The sequence below is a fragment of the Thunnus albacares genome, chromosome 22 (genome assembly GCF_914725855.1).
Source record: "Thunnus albacares chromosome 22, fThuAlb1.1, whole genome shotgun sequence".
NCBI lineage: Eukaryota > Metazoa > Chordata > Actinopteri > Scombriformes > Scombridae > Thunnus > Thunnus albacares.
Window position 1 is genome coordinate 19534962 of NC_058127.1, and position 22654 is coordinate 19557615.

Genomic DNA, 22654 nt, shown 5'->3' on the forward strand with positions numbered 1-22654 from the left:
TAGAGATTATTATAATGGAGAACTGCCAGGAGAGAGTCAGTGTGTGTGTGTGTGTGTGTGTTTGTGCGAATGAAATGGAACGATGCCAGTGAGTCTGGATGGTTCCGCGTTAGCTTGATCTCAGAGCGTCGTGTCATGATCCTCATACAGCTGTGTGTGTGTGCATATATGTGTAGTTGGGATGATTAATCACTATGACAGTGATAACTTCTCTTGTCTATCTCCATCTCTACTTCCTGCCTCTGTTCATCATTCCTATATCAGCTTTCAGCTCAGCCAATCAGTCATCATATTAAGCAGGTCACCAGCCGTGCATACAGACTGCCACCAACTTGACAAACCATTCAATGGAAACTCACACATCTTGTTGCACCAAAGAAATGTTAGCTAGTTGATCTCATGCGCCTAATAGATAAAAAGTTGGCTGCATATTAGCATTATATCCACATATCCAGCCACTCGTTTCCTCTCTTTTTTCCTTTAACACCTGTAAAGCACATTGTAACTTATTTTTTATGCTAATAATGCTAGATTGCTTGCTTGCACATACAGTATAACATGTTAGCACAGTGTGGCTGCCAATTTGAACACAAAATACGGACATATACATTATTTACAGGCGTGCGTCCTGTCTCATAGTCAGGCAGAAGGTCAAGTGTTTAGCCTGCATGATATTGCTAAAAGTCTTTAGGTTTTTAATTGTCCTTGAAATGCTAACAGTAATTCATTCATTCAGTGCTACTGTAGCCTCTAAGCTACATCTTCTACTGACACTAGGGAGATTAGTTTCCACAAATGTATCTACAATTCATATTTGTTGAGCCTTTCTATTAACTCAAATACATTTTTAGTTTCCTGGTATTCTGACATGGTTGCCTAATGTAGCATTCATGTCATACTATTCAGACAGTATTTACAAGCAGGAAGGAGGAAGGAATGGAAAAATGTTATCCTCCTTATTGTTGAGTTGTGGAATTGGGAATTTCTGACAGCAACGGAAGCTCCCACTCGGTAAGATGAGCTACTGTACACGAGTGTCAACAATTTGGTGGCAAAATGTCTGCAAAGCCATCATTAGTAGCAGTTACATCTACATAAAATCCAGTTTAAACACTTGCTTTTGCTAATTAAAAAGGAGCAGTACATTATTTGTTTGCATCTAGTTTTGCTTGTGAATGAAATGCTGCTAACATGTAACATGATAAAAAATAGCCAATTTAGCTACTAATGGGGGTAATATTGCATGAATGTTTGCGAAGGCTTGCCCTGTTCAATTTTTTGTTTGAGGTTGTGCATATTGTTTGTTAGACTTGCTAACCAACAGACTTGCTTTGTTAGCATTGCTTAGTATTAGTAGGCCTCACTGTACACATAGGCTTGCAATGCAGTTAGTGATATATTTCTTGTTTATTCTCTATTGAATCTCCGTCTCTATTTATAGTATTTGTTGTATGTGATTCTGTGTTACTGTATAGGCTGTGGCTGGTTGCCATTATTGTTGCCTGTCTTCTCTTAATATATACAGATTCATAGCCAAGACGTGTACAGCTGCTGGTTATTAAACTTATAGTAGCTTTAAATAACCTTGAACAAAGGCCGTATTATTTTCAGTATATGCTTTTAGATTCATTGAAATGTAGTAGCTAGTTTACTTTTCCTGTTTACATGTGCGAGTATCAAGTAATTCACCTAGTTTGGCTTTTGGACGTCTGCATGTCTTAATATGTAATGAAACATGCCTTGTTTGACTGTGAGTTTTGGATATGAATCTTTTTAATGTGTGTGACTGGGCGCCATCTTGGCTCCACCAAGCAGCATTGGCCAGGAGCCAAGATGGCAGATGGTTGCTTGTCTGCAGGGTTTGGATTCCTACAGGGCCTCTAATACAGCAAACACAGACAACGGGGTGGAGGAAGATGCTGCTCTGACAAGGATGCTGGTATTTATTGTCTCTCTGTGTGTCTCTCTCGCTCCTTGTTTTGCTTTCTCAATCTTTTTTTTTTTGTTATTTGAACTTTGATTCTGTCCTCCCTGATTCAATTTCATTGTAAGTTTTTCCCACCCATTCCATTTTGGCCTCTTTTTGTGTGTTCCTTTTTCTGTTGTCTGTTCCCATTTTTAATATCTTTATTAGAGAAGAGATGTTCTGGTGGAAAACAGACAAGATAAGGATAAGTCAGAAAAATAATAAGTAAGATATCATCTACTCTCAGTGTCATTGGTTTAATCTATCTTGTCACCTTTATTAATTTATTCCCTCTATCTACACTCTCTCTCTTCTGTTCAGAATCTTTGAAGCTTAAAACATCTTTTATCCCTTCCATCTTTTTGTTAGTGTCACATAATTGTCAATTTTTACTTTAAGAACTAATTAAAATTAAATTAATTTCTCATTTACACCACAGCTTTTTATCTTTAGTGGTTCAAAATGTTTTCTAATTGCTCAAAAGTGAATTTAATGAGTCCCTCCCTCCTCTCCTCTCATTATATGGATTTTTGTAGTGTAATTATGGTAGAATTAATCAACTTTAAAGTATAACTTGTAAGTTATGAGTCATCGGCGTGTTTCTCTGCATTTTGCATTCTCACTGCAGTACATTTTCAATCTGAACAATTTTGCTGATGCTCTTGTTCGGAATATTTTGCAGTGCGCGACTGCAGCGTAGTAAGATTAAATCCCTGTAGTACAATCGGTTGCTGATATGAAACACACAGGATGAGTTCCAGGACAGGAGATTAGATTAAAACTTTGCTGTGCATCTGAAAAAAATTCAATTATCTTCCTCCAAACAAATAGATAGGAAATGAAGAATTGCTGAGTATTGAAAAGGGAATCACATTTATAAATTTGTTTTGGGGTTGATATTAGAGTCATTTCATTCAGAGGGAAATTGTCTGAGCTGGGAAGGAAAATTTTTTCCTGCAGCAGTAGTGAAAAGGATATCTGTATCTTCCTCATTCCTGCAACCATTCATTTCTGTGTTCCTTTGTCTTCTCATTTTTTGTTTCCTCCCTTCTCTTAATCACTCCATATTTCTCCCACTTTCATGTCTTCGTTTTGTCCCTTATGCCTTCTCATTCTCTTTCTTCCTCCCCTGATTTTGACTCCATCTCATCCCTGTCAACCTCTCTCTCGCTCTCATCTCACTGCATCCCATTCTATTTTCCACATCTCGATTTTTCTTTCTCCTGGAGCAACAGTATGTATACACCCGGTTGCCGTGGCAACGAGAGGAGGCCACATGAGCGGGTGGATGAACAAAAGACCCAGAGACCCTCATCCAGAGAGAGAGAGAGAGAGAAAAAAGAGAGAGAGGGAGAGAGAGAGAGAGAGAAGGAAAATCAGATTTCATTTTTAGGCGAGGGGTTTGGTGTGTGTGGAAAATGAGGAGGAGGTAGAGGAGGAGAAGGAGGAGGAGGAGGAGGAGAGGGGGGAGGGATGGATAGTGTAGGTGAGGTGAGTTCATAAATGAAAGAGAGAGAGAGAGAGAGAGAAAGAGAGAGAGGGGGAAGGGAGATGTGGTTAATAAAGCAAAAGAAGGGAAAATGTTTCTGTGAATAAAAAAAGAAAAGCTTAAAAATGCAACAGTGCATTATGTAAAACTGAGGCTGTGACACCCCCTATGGCTAGTGGAGGTGTCTCAGCATTAGAGATGACTTAAATCGCTTTGAGCTGCAGAAGATTGAGTGTCATTTTCTTATTGTTAAGATCATTTCAAAGGTATTTCAATAGGTGGTACTTTCAAAGGCAATTTGTGTGAAGATCTTAAAGGCACATGTAATTTAATGAAACCGTTCCCACTTCTATATTACTGGCTCCATATTACTCTAATGTACCAGCAGTGTGCAGTATGTAATGTAGAGCAGCAGTGATATATGTGAGAAAGGGAAGGCTATTGACAAATGTGTGCCAGATTTTAACCAACAATATGGCTTTTCAGCCAGCAGTTTGTTTAACACCAGAAGAATCAGTGCTCTAGATTGTGAGTGGTTAGTGGCCCCCCCAAAGGGTCGTAAGGGCTCACGAGATGATTAACAAGTAAGGGAAGAGGAAGAAAAAAAAAAAATTTGCTGAACAAAAGTGTTTAATATTTCAGATATTGGTTTAATTTTCGCTTTTCGCAATAATGGAGAGTTTTACCTCCTTAGGCCTAAAAACGTCAATATCACTCTAGTTCACAGTTCATAGACATATGAAATCTGTGAAAAGTGGTGTAAGAACTGTAGGCATTGCTTGGTTATTAAGGGTCATAAGCTAAGAAGTTTGGGAACCATTGTTCTTGGGTGAGGAAGTTGTCAATTTCATTTTGCTTCCTTGGATCAATTTGTTGACTGATCCAATTTAATTAAATTGATCAAAGCTGATCATCATTGCACTGTAAGTGAGACTAGCAAAAATTATGATGGGAGGCTGTGACATTTTGTTTGTGGTATTCAGGAGGTGATTCATCACTGGTAGGGAAATATTACTGCTATTGTTGTGGGTTGAGGAAATGTGCTCTTTATCTCCATATACCCGTCTCATCAACACCTACAGACGTCTCTTCAGTAATATGTGAGTGGTGGAAACTTCTGTGTTTTTTTTGAGAAAATTCCCTGACATCATAAAAAACCCTCAAACAGGCGCTGACACTTTTGTCAAACTTCACCAGAATGATCAGTCTTTGAAAATTTTATTGAACTTACAAAAAGTTCAGGATGACATCTCGACTCCTTATACAAATTTTATTGTGCCAGAGTGTTTTGGAGAAGGGTTTGTCAGTTTGGTTCATTTGTGCTTTGTGAGGAAGGAGTTCTCTAAAACACATTGACACAATGAAATTCATTAAAACTCTTTCAAAACCAACAGGATAATAAGAACGATGAGAGTTTTAATCTGAGAGAAAAAATGCTCTTAAGCAGCAGCTGTAAGCAACTTTTCTTGCTGCTTCAGCTTTAAAAATGCATTACATTACACTTAGATAAGAATTGTTTAAAAACTCTTTATGCTTACACTTATTACATTATATTCCAGTGAGTTCAGCATTCAGCTGTAAAATATGATACCAGTGTAAATATGCTGTATGATATGATGTGTAATTATCCATAGAATAAATCCTTCCTTTAATAGACCACCTCAAGGCTTCCTCCAATTACTCCAGCAGCAAAGAAAACAACTAAATGTCTCTTGTAACTACTTTAATCAGCATATTCAGTCGCACTGCTTAGCTAGTAATTATGTTGCCCTTGTTGTTGCTCATTCCGAACAAGAAGCAGACTTTCATTCAGTCTCACAAATGAAGCTGTAACCTGGCAATAATTAGGGGGAAAAAATTACACTTGGGAAAATGTCAAGTTGATTTCCACTTCAAGCCTTCATCTCATTATTTTTGTTCTTTTTCATTAACTTGTTTTTTCATAAGAGGCGTGGATTCACACATAGAAACAACTTTGTTAAAAGGAGGTTATCTTCTGATGCAGTGTTTTGGATGCTGTTTGTTACCTCTCATAATCAACTATAAGATAATAACCCCAAATGCTCCCATCAGTTCATTAACCTTTGAAGTATATAATTATCAGCTGAGCTAGTGGCAAATGCTGTCCTATTTGCCTAAGTAAACGTATGGAGCGCTGATTCTTTGCAGAATATACAGATAGACCCTTCAGGGCACTAGTGGGAGAACCGTATTCAATTATCTTGCCTATTAAAACTTGTCAGGGGTGTGTGTGTGTGTGTGTGTGTGTGTTGTGTTAGCTGAAACAGGACAGCCTTATGCAAATATAATTACACCAATTAAACCACAGAGGGGCCTCAGAGGGGGTTTTGGGTGGAACGACTGGCAGCAGTTGTGTGCGAGTGTTGGTGTGTGTGCCAGTAGTTATGGTTTATGAAGCTGGTTCTCCAATTCCAATGTGTGTGTATGTATTTGAGTTGATGTGCACACGTGTGGGTGTTGACATTCTGTGAACACTGTTCTTCACACCCTTCCCTCCATCCCCCATCAGCACCACCATCACCCCATCCCCCAAAGCCTGCTTCTCTGTCTGTCTTCAGGGAGCTGAAGGAGCTCAAAGGAGAAGCTTGGGAGGACTTTCTGTTTGGGGGTAGAGATGGAGGAAGGGATGAGGACATGGAGCCTGGAATACAGGAGAGAGTATAGATGAGAGAAAGACTGAACGAGTGAGGCCAGGAACAAATCAGCTGCCACTTCACATGTAATTGGAGGGATATAAAATATAGACCGGTGTTTCCTTGTATGACCAGTAACATGAAGAAAAGGTCTTACATTTACATTTTGTCATTTGGCAGACGCTTTTATCCGAAGTGACTTACAAGTGAGGCAAGACAATTGAGCATTAGAGAACAGTGACTCAAAAAGGACTGTGGTACAAATTCTCAAGTAGCTGACCAGGCACAAGTGCAATGAGAAAGAGCGCTAGACTGAAGATTTTTTTTATTATTAAAGTAAGAAACATGTGGAAGCAGATAAGTACATATGAAACAACAAGAAAGTAGTGCAACCATCACCAAAGTGCTAAAGGTTAAAGGTCTTCTGACTTTCTTCCTACATAAAGTATACTCTGAGATGACTCCAAGTAAGTACTGTTGTCCTTTTTTGACTTCAGTCATTGAGCCTACATCAGGAGGTACAGACCAGTCACAGAAGGATTTTGAAGCTTTGTGAAAATGAAGTGAAAGGCAGATTTGACTGATACAAGTACACAGAGTAAAGGTTGAGGTATGCATGATACAAACTAGTTTGTACAATATGTCCAAGCTCATCTGAAGGCAAAGCTGTTTTAGACAAACAGACACACTCAAAGGGAGGGTAAAAAGCTTAAAAAGGTGCAAGATGTTACAATGCCGTGTAAAGTGTGCATGCTTGTCGGATAGTCTGTGAGATTACAAAAGTGGTCAGTCGCAGCCCAATGTCAATGTCAGAAGGGTGTGGAAGGAGAGGAATTAAATGCTGCTGAACGGGCCATCAGGCACTTTGTTGGAAGCATACTGACGCCTTAATGGCCTCTGTTTGATGTTTTGCCACCTTATTTTTGAAGAAGATATCTGAGGACAACAAACTGTTTCCAACATTCTTACCCTCTTCCACAGCCAACAAACTGACTTTTAATAAAAGCTATAACCAGTCCTCTGCTCTTGCACATTCAAGGTTAAGGGTTTGAGACTCAAGAACAAAAGTGGGGTGTATGAAAGAAGATGAAGGCAGAGAAGAGACAGATACATTCAAGCTCAAGGATAGATGGACTGACTGAAATTGTGAAGCACAAGAGGATGTCTGAGCAAAAAAGAAATGAAAAAAGTAAATAGCGTTAGAGTCAGAAGAGTCACTGGCTAACCTGATGTAATATTTGCTGACATTTACTGGTGATTTTGGTGCGTGTTTCCCCTCGTTTCCCTCGAACAGATCGGTATTCATTGGATTTTGCCCAGGGGGCAACACCGGTGACTATTGCTGTCAGGTTAAATTTACTCCTGAGAAACTACCTGTTCATACATTCAGAAGAAAAACAACAGAATTTTTTCTGACATTGTCTAAAAAATGTCTTCAGACTTACTCGCATGGGAGATAAACTGTCACCACAATACAGTTGAGGTGATTGTATCGCAAACATCAGCGGCTACTGGAAGTTGTTGTCAAGCATTCATCTCTGTGTATTACAGAATACACGACAGCATTGCACACTCGACTGCACTTTACTGAGTTTACAGCATCTCATGTAACTCCGTAAAGTGCAGTCGGGTTTGAAACCAAGGAAAGTTATCAAAAAGTTCTCACTGCAGACAGATGATTGTGTCAAATGCGATCCTCAATGTCATTCCAAGCTTTTTTTCTCCACCACATTATGGCCAGCATACCTCTTGTCAGAGTGATGTGAAAATGAAATGCAGTAAATTGAAATGTGGCTTTTCATTGTATTTTAGCTGATGTCAGTTTTAGAGACAAGTTGAATGTTTTTTTCCACATGAAATGATTCTCTGAAGGCTTCCTGGCAGGTATCCAAAGATATATAAGTACAGTATAAGCACATATATTTTACTTGTGTCAATTCAATGGAGCATACGTGTGTAACGTGCATGCAAAGATTAGTGCAAACTGAGTTTACCTGTTTGTTTACATTGGACAGAATACATTGAATGACATCCAATGCAATATCTGCACATGGCAACAACAGTATGGTTAAGTTTAGGGAAAAACTGTGCTTATAATAAACTATGGTTAATGTTTGGTAGGCAACTGCAACACTTCATTAAGGTTAAGGAAACATGGTTACGGCAAGTGTGACAAAATTAGAACTGTGCTCTCCTGCAGGAAAAGTCCGACATGCCACACACCCATCCACCTCCTTGACCTCCATACCCTTATTTTCCACATCACTGCATAAAGGACCACAGTGGATAGATCTCTCTCACACACACACAGCAGGGAAAGATTGAGAGTGAGACATGAACTTTGAATTTGCTCTGCTCTCTGCTCGTGGGGGATGAAGCCTTTTTTCTTAAAAGGGACTCCAAGCTCCATAAAATATGCTCTAATCTCATACAGTATTTAACGAACATATGATTTATGTGCACTTCCCACCTTGCAATCTCTATTTTAGCTCTCAGAAAAAACTTTAGGTCTGTTCATCTCCTCTCCTGTACTCTCCTGTCCTCTCCCCTCCTCTCCTCTCCTTTCCTCTCCTTCACTCTCCTCTCCTCAGAAGTAGAAGTGGCCTGCTAATCAGTCAGCAGATGTTTAGGTGGGAAAGACGCCACTCTCTTCCTCCTCCCTCCTGTCACTCCTTCGCCCCCTTTTTAATTCCCTCTGAATTTCTTCTTTCGGTCCTTGGTCACGAAAGCTTAAAACGAAGGAGCAGCTGGATTCATTCCTCCCTCCTTTCCTTGATCAACCTGTTCACCCTCCTGATGAAATTATTAATCCATATTCATATGCTGATTATTGAACCATGTCTTTTAGTAATAGATGCAATTTTATTATATTCTCAACACACATAACACACAACAAAGCACTCTAGTCCTTATTCCACCCCCCCTCTCCTTGCTCGCCCCCTTCTACCTCTTTCTTCAGTCTCAACCCCCTTCTTATTACCTCCTTCATTTCATCTCGCCCACTGTTGTCTGTTTGCTTAAGGAAAGGGCTCGCAGGGACAAATAAGAAGGAGATGGATATAAGTAAAGGTTAAGATAAAATGACATTAAATAGAACCTGTATGTTTTGTATAACTGTATATGTATTCATCATGCCACAGTATATACAGTGGATGAAAAATTCAAGTTGGAGGACAACGGGGGTCGTTTAACACTGGTGAAGGTTACTGCAGCTGAAAATTCAAGAAAAGAAAATCACATTTTTCTGTGTGAGAGCAGCAGACATTCACCTTCAAGGCAACACAAGGGTATAACTGTTTTCTTGGTGAATACTTTTACATAAAGCACCTTTGAACAATGTGTTGTGAATTTGGTGACCCAACCAAGAGCATCACCCACTGTGGAAAGACATGTGATTTGCTCCATTGTAGATAAGAGGTGGAGATGCTGGGGATTGAACCCAGGACCTCATACATGCGAAGCATGCGCTCTACCACTGAGCTACATCCCCTCTGTTAAAGGTTGTTGTTTTATTATTAAGGCTTTATTCAAAGAAGACACAGAGGTAAAATGTTATAAACTTAAAGAGCAGCTGAAATTGGTACTTTTGGTTCCGTCAGGTTTAATCATTTTAGAGATATGGCAAGGCTACACCTGATTTTTTGTGAACACTTTACATGAAGCATCCTTGAACAAGGTGTATCGTGTAGAATTTACCCAAACGAGAGCATCACCCACTGTGGAAAGATTCCTGCTTTGCTCCGTTGTAGATAAAATATGGAGATGCTGGGGATTGAACCCAGGACCTCATACATGCAAAGCATGCGCTCTACCACTGAGCTACATCCCCTCTGTCAAAAATTAGTTTTATTATTAAGATTTTATTCAAAGAATGCGCTGGCGTATAAACGTCATAGCCTTTCAGAGCACCTGAATTTTGTTATTCTGATTATATCAGGTTTATTCAAATGTATTATTTACATAAAGCATCCTTGATTTGTGTAACTCAACTGAGAACATTACTCAGTTTGGAAAGTGCCTTGTGCCATACCACAGTAGATAAAAAGTGGAGATAGTGGAGCCTTTACTTGAAGAAGCAGGCGGGATGGTATGAACGTCACCACCTTTTCTCCATTTATTGCTTGATCACTTAAAAATATGTGGTGAAATGTGCCAGATTCCACATCTCATTGAATTATAATGCACTTTGCTACAGTCAAAGGGGACATATGCTTTTTGTGATTTTCTGTCATTTATATACTATTATATAAATATGAGATTTTTTATATGTTTTTGTGAACTGTAAATCATGCAAAGATATTCCAGTAGAGCCCCAGAATAAAAATATAGGCTTGGAAATATGCAGAATATGTCCCCTTTAATATTGTTCATAGACTATTAGATTAAAGGTGCCCTGTGGAGTTTAACAAAAGTTATGTTAAGTGTCAGTGTTTCTCACTAAAAGCATTGTATGTATCCTTGAGGTCTACCAAACATGTTTAATCCATTTTCTTCCTCCTTATCAATTTTTTTGAATATTTGAAACAGTCCAGTGTTTTCTAGCTAGTAGTTTTCTTCTTCACATCCTGTATGGGCACATTTCTATGCCTCACCACCACTAACCATCAATCAGTGAAATAAAATGAAACAAGCAACAAGAATGTGCCTTGCCTCACCCATGTCCGTGTGCGTATGCTGGATACAAACTAAACGCGGACCCTCTCGTAAAACGTTGGTCCATCGCACTACTAGTGGTCAAAAACTCCACAGGGCACCTTTAACTTTCTGGTGGTAGGTTCAATTTTGGGTGTCGTCTTCAGTAAATATATTTTTACTACAGTGAATGCTACTCCATAATGCTACTTTCAATTCATTGTATGACGTATACAAAAGTTTTGTTTTCCTGCAGATTGAGGTCATTTTTCAATAAGTAAAAAAAACTGTACAAAATATAATTAAGTGCTACTTGACTGTAAAATTCAGTTGGGTATCCACATAAAAAATATTAATACATTTTAATGAGCTTGTATGTTACAGTAAATAGGGCAAGTAACATTTTCAGTCAAACAACATTAAAGAGCTAACATACGCAGTGTGTATTCCGTTTCCAGTGCACTTATGTACTCTCCGTAGTGACTTAATGATATTCATGTTTATGTTAAACAAGACAAACAGAAGCCTACATACATGTTTTCCTGCAAAATTACTGTTGGTTTGGACCATATTTGCAGTTCTGGAGATGATTCTAACTCACAGCATTTAACATGTGAGATGGAGGACTATTGTGACTGTAGACAGACGCACATATGCACAGTGAATTATTTCATCAGTGATCTATAGTGCAGTCTAATCTGTGTAATCAACCCATGAATCAGCTGAATGAAATAATCAGTTTCCTCCATGTAATTATAATCTCTTATCCTTTCAACACCGGCTACTGTGTGCTGTAATTATTCCAATGTGATCTTGCACAGTCTGACTGCAATGCAATTTTTCTTGTAAATGAGTGTGCAAGGCTTAAAGTGCTGATGCCTTTTTTCTCACTTGTACTCCTGAGTTGTAACATGACATTGTATTTGAATGGATATAAGCAAAGAACATATGTGAAAAGTATTTGCTATATTAACCATTTTGATTTTTTGTAAAAATGTGTAAAAAATCAAGCTGAGGATGAACAGAGATATATGATAGGGCTAAATTAATTTTTTTCAGCTCTGGGAAGAATATAAACACGGGTCAGTGGGAAAAAATTGGCCTCGGTATCAGACTTGATATACTGAAGCTGGATTCTGTACTGTTTCACAGCCCTGACTCCAGTATAACCAAAGCTTTCTTCTCCCTCAAACAATAAATGCTTTGACACTGAAAGGCCTTGAACATTTTCAGCAAAGCAACTCTTGCCTCTGAAATGGGGATATTCCACATCTGCTCAGGCCCACATTGCAGCACAGTGATAAAGCCGACAGAGGCAATCCCAGCCAGAGTCAAAAAGTGTAGTAGTGTTGACTGTAAAAGGTTTAAATCTCTCTGCTATCAGCTGCCCACAGCAGTTTATCTCCCAGCACTGGGGACTGTGCTTACGAGCATGTTTCCGCAATGAAAATCTACCGTGAAATCTATGGTGACGTAACTTGAATGTCATTTCTCCCTGAAATTCACATTTATTCTTATTATAAAGAATATAGACCCTCAAACTGCTGCTAATGATAACCAGATAACCAGCCCTCACTCTTTTTTTCCAATTAAGACAGCTGGGTGAGGATCAAAACATGTTGTCAAGAACAGCTTAGCACACAATAGCAACACCGTCTTATCCTTTCAGAGGTCAGATTTTATCATTAAGAAACGACGACCCCGATCACCTCACATGCTACAAATCTATAAGTAAACAGCTTGTCTCATATTACCCTCTGCTGACCCACACTAACACCTCACACACATATCTGACATTGATTATGGGTTGAAATTTACCATGGAGGAATGATGGGAACGTAACCTTGTTAAAAAACACACACATAAAAGGAAAACCTCTGCTAATCAACCATAGCATAGGGGAAAATACAGATTTTGGCTAATGAGGAACTTTAAAACATTTGGGGGTTTTTGTACCATACATTTAATCACATTGATACTTGTTGGTGTGTTATGTTAATACAGTACAACTGATTTTTTACCAACAATATTGTGTGAAAATCACCTTTTTGTACTCAAAACTAGCTTTCATGGAATTGAAAGGTGAGTTAAGCTGAATTCTGTGTCCCTTCCTCAACTGTAGCCAAGACAATTTCATTTGCAGACCTCTGTGATCTTCTGGGTGGTCACATACCACATCGTCAATCCCCTGTACAAATGTTGGCCCATCATCTAGTCCCCATTTCCCACATTGCTTTTTAAAAAAATATTCTTACTGGAAGGAGCCAGGCAGAAATCAAGGGTGTGTGGATACCATTAAAAACCCCCAAATTATTTGGTTTAGTTTGGGAAAAGATTGAGATCATGGTTAAAATTAACCAATGTTGGTTGTAAGGACACACAGGATGTAAGCAGTGGTCTGCAATGTCAAATTCAGACCCTTTGTACACCCAACCAAGTGATCAACCAACCAAACAACCAAACAACCAACCAACCAACCAACCAAGCAAACCTCTGTTTTAACAGGTTTTGCTGTGTTATTTGCACAACCAAATGAGGTATCTTGAAAATGCAAACACCACTGTACATTTAGTATAACATTATAACACTCATTTGGCAGACAATTTTTCCAAAGCAACAAATTGTACAAATTAACAGAAAGTTGTCCATAACATTTATTTTGAACCAGGTTATTACTGTGAAGCAACAGTGCTAACCAATACCCAACATACAGTAGATCTAGCCAGCCACCCAACACGCCATCTCCGAATATGGAAATTTGTCACCTTATATAGACATCATCTGAACTGCACCAATTCTCTGGGTCCAAATTACTACGGCTGCTAGATGGCATCTATAGGTTGTTTTTGGCGACTGACATTTTCTTGGGAGGACAGACTCAGTTGAACATAATGTAAGCTGGTGATAAAAATTTGCTTCCTCTTTCTTTGCACCCACACATTCACAATCCTGTTTTTCAGATTTATATGCTGCAGATCACCAAGGGTTTTTTTTTTCTTACACTAGTCATGTATTAATGTCACAGTGAGATGAGGAGCTTTACTTTGTACCGAGCACTTGTTTCTTCAATTAGATCTCAGCGGGATGGAGGGGTACAATGTCGTACTTGCCCCGGGCTCTCTCCTACTCTCTCTGCTTCTCCACACAGTTAGAGTGGGTTAACAGGATTAAGGGGACATTTGCATTGGGCTGGGTGGAACGCCTAGAACGTTGGCAGTGGCTCCATCATGGTATAAAGTCGAATAACATTTAGAGAGCTCAACGGGTGGCGTATTTAGGTCAGATTTGAAAATTGCATACATTAAACACACACAAATACACCCAGGGGATGCTAACGAGTAGTGAGAAGAGCATCCTTTAGATAGATAGACAGATAGATGGATCCCAGTCACAAGAGGGAAAATAGGATTGACACTGTTTAAAAGAGGAGCGAAGGAGGCAGTGTTGAGGGGGTGCATCTTAATGTTGATCTAAGAAACAGAGTCTGGATCATAAGGGAGTTGATGTTGGCATAATCTACTTAATCTGATTGAGGGCAGTGCTGTCTTCACAGGCTCAATAATTGATAACACCATCTGCTGTGGAATCAATCTACCAGAATTTCACACATAAGGAATTAGGTTAGAGCAACACCGGGTAATTACATTTTACCTTTCTTAGTTTGCCATAAGGAGACTGATGCTGGATAATCAACAGTACTCTATCATTATAGTCACAACAGGATGGATGTGCATGTAGTTCTTGAGCTTTATGGGCGTATTTTCTGCTGGTTAGCCCTCCAGAAAAATAATGGTTCATCTGGAAATATTACCTCACTCAGATTGTATTGAAACATTGTGATGTGCACCCTCACATGAAAGTGATGATCTCAGCACATCAGCATACATTACTCAATTTAAGTGACCAGCCTTTGTCGAATAGCAGCATGTGTGTCTTAAGCACCTCCTGCTTCTTTGAAGGATGAAGCTAATGATTTTATTTCAGCTCACGCTAAAGAATGACTCTGCCACAGCTTCACAAGCTAATTATAGCTGAAATGATCCCTTTAATTAGACAAGGGGTTTTAATAGGGTATGCTGTGTCTATGTGGGTGTCTGTGTGCGTTCATATGGCTTGATTGTGCTTGTGTATGTGTGTGAATGACATGTAAATAATTGATTGGTTAGCATTGTTTGAACATCTTTAATTCACAGCACGGGGATGGATAGCACACAGTTCTCCCCCACGACGGCAAGAATTTCAATCATGCCTGCAAACATGTGCTCAATATTAGACACTTGTGTTGAAGTCGAGCTGAAATTTGAAGTTTCCTCACTTGGTTATCAGTTGTTAATGATTTGCGATGTCCCTTTAAAACATTCAACAATTGGGATGACTTGTGATATTGTCGGAAAGTGGAAGCTAGCCTAGTTTGCTAGTGTTGCTAATGAACTTGCACTGATTCTAACAAGACATTCATTATTTCAACGCTTTCTGCACATTTAGTGCGGTGCGTTTATAGACAAGAAACGGTCTACCTAGTGTTAGCTGTCTCTCTTCCATTGGGCCAGTTGTGGCAAATGACCAGACTGTTAAACCTCACAGAAATGAGTAGCCTTTTGACCTCAGCACTCCCGCGGAGTAACAAACGGAATCACAGAGAAACATATGTGTGAGTGCTCGAATCTCATATAGGACGCCCCCTAGAGAACACTAATGTAGGTTACTGCAGAAAAATATTACAAAACACAAAGCATACCAAACATACTCTATGTGATGACGCAAGAAGACTTTGTTTCCTCTGCCAAGCATTGTGTTGCAACACCTCAGCAGGTGGAGTTTAAGTCTCCCAACATGCATCTATGCTGCACTGCTGCTAAATGACTTGAGGACATTTGCTTTGTTTCTTTGGCTGTGGTGGTCTATGAATTGGATCTTGTGTTCATGTCACATTGAAACAAGTTGACAGTTTAATGCTGCAATTTATTCATCGTGGATTTAAAACCACAGGCTCATATGAGGGATTTTTTGGTAGCTTTTAATCATGTTACATCTAATATGACATTCATGTGACACACCTGTATTACAGAATGAAAGGACTCATGGGAGCACCATGAAGTGAACAGTCATCTCATTTCTGCATGGAGGTAAAAAAACAGCAATGATTTCAAATTCTTCCTGGTCTTACTGTTGAGGAAAATATATTTTGGAGATATTATTGCTATTTCTCACTATCGTAACTATTGTTGATATTTGTTTTTCCTGCACACTCTTCATCTTCTCTTCATTTTCATCTCCCCTGTTTTCTGATTTTCTTAAAGAAAGGGTTTGTGAGGACAAATTAGAGGAGTGGGAAAGAAAGAGGTGGACAGTTGAGTAAAGTGTAAGATAAAATGACATTACACATGACTCTTGTCTTGCATTTGCTGTATTCAGTGCTACAGCGTGTCTATCACTAAAAATCAGTTGGAGTTGGAGAACAACTGAGGGACAACTAAGCCTGATGAAAGCTTCTGCATCCATAACAAAAGATGGATTTATCATTTTCTTTGCAAGAGCTGGCAAACTGGACTCTTAAGGTTCAGATTTGTTTTCATTAGAGACACTTGGATAGTACATGTAGTATGTTGTGTGACCCAAAGGAGGACATTATTACCCATCTGGATAGGATTCCTGCTTTACTTCAGTCCTTATCCGTTGATAAGAAGTGGAGATGCTGGGGATTGAACCCAGGACCTCATACATGCGAAGCATGCGCTCTACCACTGAGCTACATCCCCGCTTGTGAACTGGCTTTGTTTTCTAATTCTGACTTTATCTGAAGAAGCAGGAGGGGCAGCATCAATGTCCCTGTATTGATTACTAATCATTAAAAAATAAGTTGGGTAATATGATAGATCCACTGATTCATCTGCTTATAATTACTGTGTCAAATGTTTCATTGTTCAGATTGTTCATGGTTTTTAAAGGAATAGTTTGGAATTTTGGGAAACGCTTTTTTGCCAAGAGTTAGATGTTATTTGCCGTGTCTATTTCTTGGCGGGTGCAATGACCTCCAGCAAAGAACATGAATGGATGAACAAGGGCAACAACAACAACAGCAATGTGTAACCAAAATTTCATGGCAATCCAACCACTAGCTGTCAAGACATTGAAACTACCAATGTCAACCTCATGGTGGCGCTAGAAAAAAAGTGAAGGGATCAACAAAGTCATCAGGATTCTTCGTCAGGGAACAATGAACCTCCGTACAAAACTGTGTGCCAATCCAACCAGTAGATGGTGAAATATATTGCTGGATAAGTAAAAACTTTAACACACTGGTAGCACTAGAGGAAAAGTCAGGGGATCACCAACGTCAATCCATCCAATGGTTGTTGAGATATTTCAGCCTGCACCAAAGTAGTGGACAGACTAACCTGGTGACTGACATTGCCATACCAAGAGCCATGCAGATAGCATGGGTTAAAAATAAAGATAAAATGATATTATACAGCATTCTTCTGTTTTATTTACTGTATACACATTCATAAAGCCACTGTGCATCTGGTAAATGAAAAATTCAGTTGGAGGACAACCGGGAAAAAACTAAGCCTGTTGAAGGCTATTGCTGCCAAAAAGCATTGTAGATTTAAAGTTGTCATTTTATATGCTAGAGGAGCTCCTCCTTTTGGTTATATCTCTCTGTATTCCTCTTGAGGTAGTGGAAGGAGGTGTTTAATGAAAGCCTTTACGTAAAGCATTTTCAAATATTGTGTTTCTTTTAATATTCAGAGATCCAAGGGAGACCATCAGCTAAACTGGAAGGACCAGCGCTTTGCTCCATTGTGGATAAGAGGTGGAGAGGCTGTGGATTTAACTCAAGACCTCATATATGCAAAGCAAGCGCTCTAAAACTGAGCTACATCCCCCTGTGTCTGTGAAATGTAGTTTTATAATTCAGCCTTTATTAAAAAAAGGAGTGGAGATGGTGTTAATAGCATCACCTTTCTGTGCAGGAATAGTTGAATCCCTCTCCATTTATTGGTTACACAAATGAAGTAAATATGACCAATTCGCAGATTTATCTGCTTATCATCCACTTTGCGATATCACACATTGTTCAGTTTTCCAACCCTCTGGTGGCAGGTTAATATTTCAGTGTATTATGTGTAACCTGGACAAAAGTACATGCCTTCATGGATCATTTGGGTGGAATGAAGCTAATTAAATGCTTGAACTTGAGCGTTGATCCAATTCTCCAGGCTTACCTGGGCTTAGTAAAACAGTTCAAACCCACTGCCTGAGTCCCCTCCATCTCTGTCCTCAATAAAACAGCAGAATCCATTGTTGAGGGATTAGTGGAAAAGGTTTTGGGCCGTTTGTTCCATTTCCTCCTCAGCAGAGGTGAGGGATGGGGGGTAAATCAGTTGGCAACAGCTGTGATACAACCACCAGCGGGGGATATCACACAGGGTGGGGATTGTCCCCACGCTCGTCTTGTAATCTGTTTTAGTCAGGCATTCTGGGAGAAATGCTTACATTCAGCACTAGATTTCTACCCTGTGTTTTTATGTATGCCCTTAGATTGACAGCTTTATTGATAAATTCAGACAGAGGGAGGGCGGGGAAAATGTGCGCAGGTGCAGCACGAGAGGTGGAAAGTGTAATGGGAGACAGGGACCTGGGGGTGAGAGAGGTTGGAGGGGGCAAAAAGAAAGAGAGAGAGAGAGAGAGATAGGAAGACAGAAACTCAGGCAGCACTATATCTTGGTCTGGCGTTTAATTAGGGAAATGAAAGCTGTTAAGTAAATGAGTGTTTCTGTGTGTGTGTGTGTGTGTGTGTGTGTGTGTGTATGTGTGTGTGCGCATGTGGCCCGTTTGCTCCTCAGGGGCAGAAGTCCCCAGCCTTTTGTGACCCCCACACCCCTCTCCAATCCCTCCCTCTCTCTCTCTCTCTCTCTCTCTCTCTCTCACACACACACACACACACACACACACACACACACTTAAAACACATGCTATTACTGAATAAGTGGTGGAACAGAATTAAAAACCATGACTGCATGCTTTACTAACTAACCCAGCAAATAGATCGGTCACCGTGTTGCTAGACTGAATGAAAGATTACTCCCTAACACGCCTTACATTCATCTTTTCGAACAAAGTCACCGCTCCTCCGTCTGTCCTGATGTCCATGGACAAGGTCGTGTGTGTGTGTGTGTGTGTGTGTGTTTGCCTGGCCTAAAGCTGATCAAGCAGCAGCTCACTCTGTGATTCCGAGCCATATAATTACATTTGCTGGAGGAGGCGACTTGTCTGTCTCTCTCCATCTTTTCTCTCTGTCTGATTTTCCTTTCCGTCATCCTCTTCACCCATAACAATCCCTCCAGCTCAACCAGTGGTCCTGAACCATTAGTCACACACACATATACATGCTCATGCAGACACAAATACACACATAAAAAAAAAAACCATTGGCCTAACCCGGCGTCTGGTCTCGGCTGACACACATACGCTCAAAAATTTGTACAAATATGTGCACACATGTACACGCAAGCGTGCGCACACATACAATACTGTACACACACAAAGACACATTTACAGACTTGTGACAGTGCATAAACAGGCATGCACACGGACACACACACATTAGCCAAAGGAGTGCAGGGTCACGGATTGCAGCTTCCTTACATCAGGGTCTGAATATTAATGTGCGGGGACAGATAAGCAGCCGTGGCAATCCCTTTAAGGCCATACTCCTCTCTGGTTGGTGCTCCTGGCTAATTTATGCCAATCTGTACACCCAATTTATGCAAATTTGTGCTTCAATTTGAACCAATGTGTGCAGACTGGTTTGAAGGCTTCAATCATTCTGACTGTGCTTGTGCTGCTCTCTTTGTCTGCTTATCTCACCACCTTGTTTACTGATATCTGGAAGAACCCACCCATATACTCTGTATATTTTTTGTGAAACATGTAAAGAAGAGTCTGGATTATCAGTTATCATTTTTTAGCACTTTCTTTACCTGTCCAAAAGGGGGCAGCAGTGAAGCTTGTGTGCAGGAATTGAACTGTTTTCTACATACAGCATTCGTTATCTCTGAATCTAAGCACTATCGCTCTCTTCATTTGCTTCATCCCAGATGCACTGCAATCAGTTTAAACAGTGACCCACACATGGATCTGGACCTCCACGCTGACAGTGATGAATATACTAACCACCCAAAAGTCACGGGTGAAAGGCAGGGTGGGGTTTCCTAAAGTGCCCTCAGCCTCAACGGTCGTTGCAACTGTCACCGATGAAGACATTCATTGTGACACTCAGCAATGTCGAGTCATTTAAAAGTCACTGGCAGCGTAAAGATGAGACGCGCACAGCGTGAGCTTAATCAGGCTCGATTAGAGACGGCGCCGTTCACTTCTTAGCTCCTTTTGGCTTTTCTTTATGGACGCTCCCTCACCTCTGACCCCAGTTCTCCTCCTCCTTCCCTCTCTTCGTCTACCAAATCCTTTAATCCGGGCTCCTCTGTGACCCCTCCCTTTTGTCCCCTGAGTCGGGGTACATGTCTGCACCCCCGCCCCGTGAAATCGGTCCGTCAGCATCGCTAGCCATACTGTTCTCCTCCTGGGAGAAAGAGACAGAGCGGGAAAAAAGAGAGTGTATATGTTTTCAGTATTGCAGTCATGCCTGCTGCATGATTAATCAAAAAATATTAAAATTACAACACATACTTGTGCAACTTCCAGAGTGAAGAAGCTGCAGTTTATTGTTGCAGAAAACAACCTCTCTGTGGATTATTAGAGTGGTTAAAGCCTGCAGACCATTGACCTCACAACTACTGTTTAATCTTAAAAGGCTCCACCTCCCCCGTGATGTCAGATGATTGATAGGTGGATTAAGAAACAGCAGACCCCAGGAGCAGTTAAAACTGCTTCTCAAATGTGCATTCTTTAAATGGACATTTAATGGACAAATAATGTGAAACATACACTCATGTACTCTACCTTTTTGTTCATAATCACTGGAAAGGAAATACATTTTTATCCAAAATGCAATTTCGAAATATTTGTAAGCCCTTTCCCTCTCACATGGACTTGGGTTAAAATATTTCAACAATAGTGATAAATGAAGGGTCATTCAGTTCAGTGTTGGGAAACCTTGTGTAAAGCATTTGATCAGACTCAGAATCAGACTGATCCTATTCAGAAGTAAGTGAACAAATCAGCTTTTATTACACATTACAGCCTGACGAGAGTGGATTTAGTACAGAACATTTTATAGTTGAAAATACACCAAAACAATATACTATATTAGCAATAAGTCTACTTACCAGTCTAGTTCTATTACACATATAATCCACAGTTTGTAGTTTCACAAATGTAGTCAGTACACTCCAAAAATGAATATTGTAATGACTGGTTTCACTCTCACCACTAAAAGCTTTTATCTTATTTTCAAACAATGATTAATCCCTGATGGTATTCCCACAAATGCAATAAAATCTTAATTCTACAGAACCTTCCAAACAAATTTCTGCGGAAGTTGGATATTTATTGCTCTCTTTATTGCTCTCTCCGAAGAAAATTAGTCAAAGTCAATATGTTCAAGCACACATATACCAGGACTGCACCTGCCTGACATCATCCTCTACCTGTTGTGTCCCCTCTTTGCCTTTTCCATAGGGCGGGGCGGGGCGGTTTGGCTTCTACTCAGCGATCCTGGAAACCGCCACCAGCCTCCATACCACTGAGCACCCGTTCGTGCGCTCGAGCCTCACCGACACAGCGCGCGCTGCAGGATTTTGTTTTTTTATTCACGGACTTGAACGTCTTTTTCTTGTTTTAATTTCCTCAAAGAATTTGAAGCATAAGGCGAGCGGAGGTTTGTTTTCCAGCAGCGGGACAGGCTTGGCGACACCGGGGACCGGGGATAAGAGCGAGGCTTCAGCTTATTATAGCCCAGGACACCGGACATTATTCCTGCACGAGAAGACGCTACTTTGGATTACTTTGACACACAGTTTGTGACTGCAATACATCACAAATATTAGTAGAATAATGTATTTTCTGCTTCTCACTGTGTCGCTTTTCTTTAGTGGGTAGCCTAATAAAACCGTCATTTGCACTGAGCGGATGCTTGCATTTCTGCGCGCTTTGTGCAGGCTGTAGCTCCGGGAAAAGAGTAACCTGTGATAGCAAAACAGAATAAAATATTTTAACAAGCATTGTTGCATTCAGAAGTAATCACCCCCAACTTATTATTTTTTTTGTCCTTATCTTGGACCGAGCCCTGCGCATTTTTGAGAGAACTCAGAGAAGCGGATCGAGATCAGGATGCGTCGCAGCTGAAACCACGCGTGGACTTTGGTGTTGAAATCTAGATCGGGCGGACCTCCACCTCTCTCCCGGACCAGGACAGGAGTCGAATCAGGATGACTCCTGGCGGTGCGATGTGGATCCTGCTCTCGGTGTGCTGTCTGCTCTCCGGAGTCTCCCGGGCAGCGACTTTGAGCGGACTGGGAGGTGAGTGCACCCAGCATGGTAGAGGACAACAAAAACTCATGACGACAATATTGGTGATTAATAGTCATGATTAAAGCTAATGTGATAAAAAAGCCGATATTTTTCTCTATTGAAAGAACTTCTCTCCGTTTGATCGGCTGTTCTTTGCGTCTCTTCAGTGTCTTTTGGCAAAGAAAATGATGATGATGATAAAACGGGCACCAAAACAACCTCGCGAGGTATATGAGGCTGGAGCAACTTCAACATAGTTTGCAGTGTTGTCTCATACAATTTAACCATATGCACAACCTAAAGAGTATCCCTAAAATGATGTCTGGTAAGCTTTGGCAGTGTTGAGAGCAAACCACCGTTTTATCCAAAGTTAAACCTGCATTTGAGTCGACCTCTGCTCTCCAATGCTGCTTTACGCGCTCGGGGCGCGGTGCCAAA

General features: G+C 40.3%; 1 protein-coding gene and 3 non-coding genes across 4 annotated transcripts in view; 1 reads left to right on the forward strand and 3 right to left on the reverse strand.

Moving 5' to 3' along the window:
- Window positions 1–9527: 9527 nt before the first annotated feature.
- trnaa-cgc lies at window positions 9528–9599 on the reverse strand. The gene has a single exon. It is a non-coding gene; the product is annotated as a tRNA-Ala (tRNA).
- A 267-nt stretch (window positions 9600–9866) lies between these two features.
- On the reverse strand, window positions 9867–9938 carry trnaa-ugc. The gene has a single exon. It is a non-coding gene; the product is annotated as a tRNA-Ala (tRNA).
- Window positions 9939–16428: 6490 nt separating this feature from the next.
- On the reverse strand, window positions 16429–16500 carry trnaa-cgc. Its single transcript has one exon. It is a non-coding gene; the product is annotated as a tRNA-Ala (tRNA).
- Window positions 16501–21264: 4764 nt separating this feature from the next.
- The window catches only part of sema4f (sema domain, immunoglobulin domain (Ig), transmembrane domain (TM) and short cytoplasmic domain, (semaphorin) 4F), a 53386-nt gene continuing 51996 nt past the window's right edge, over window positions 21265–22654 (forward strand). Inside the window, exon 1 of the mRNA XM_044341637.1 lies at window positions 21265–22225. Coding sequence (XP_044197572.1) covers window positions 22135–22225 — 91 coding nt within the window. The 5' untranslated portion in view covers window positions 21265–22134. The remainder of the gene's footprint in view (window positions 22226–22654) is intronic.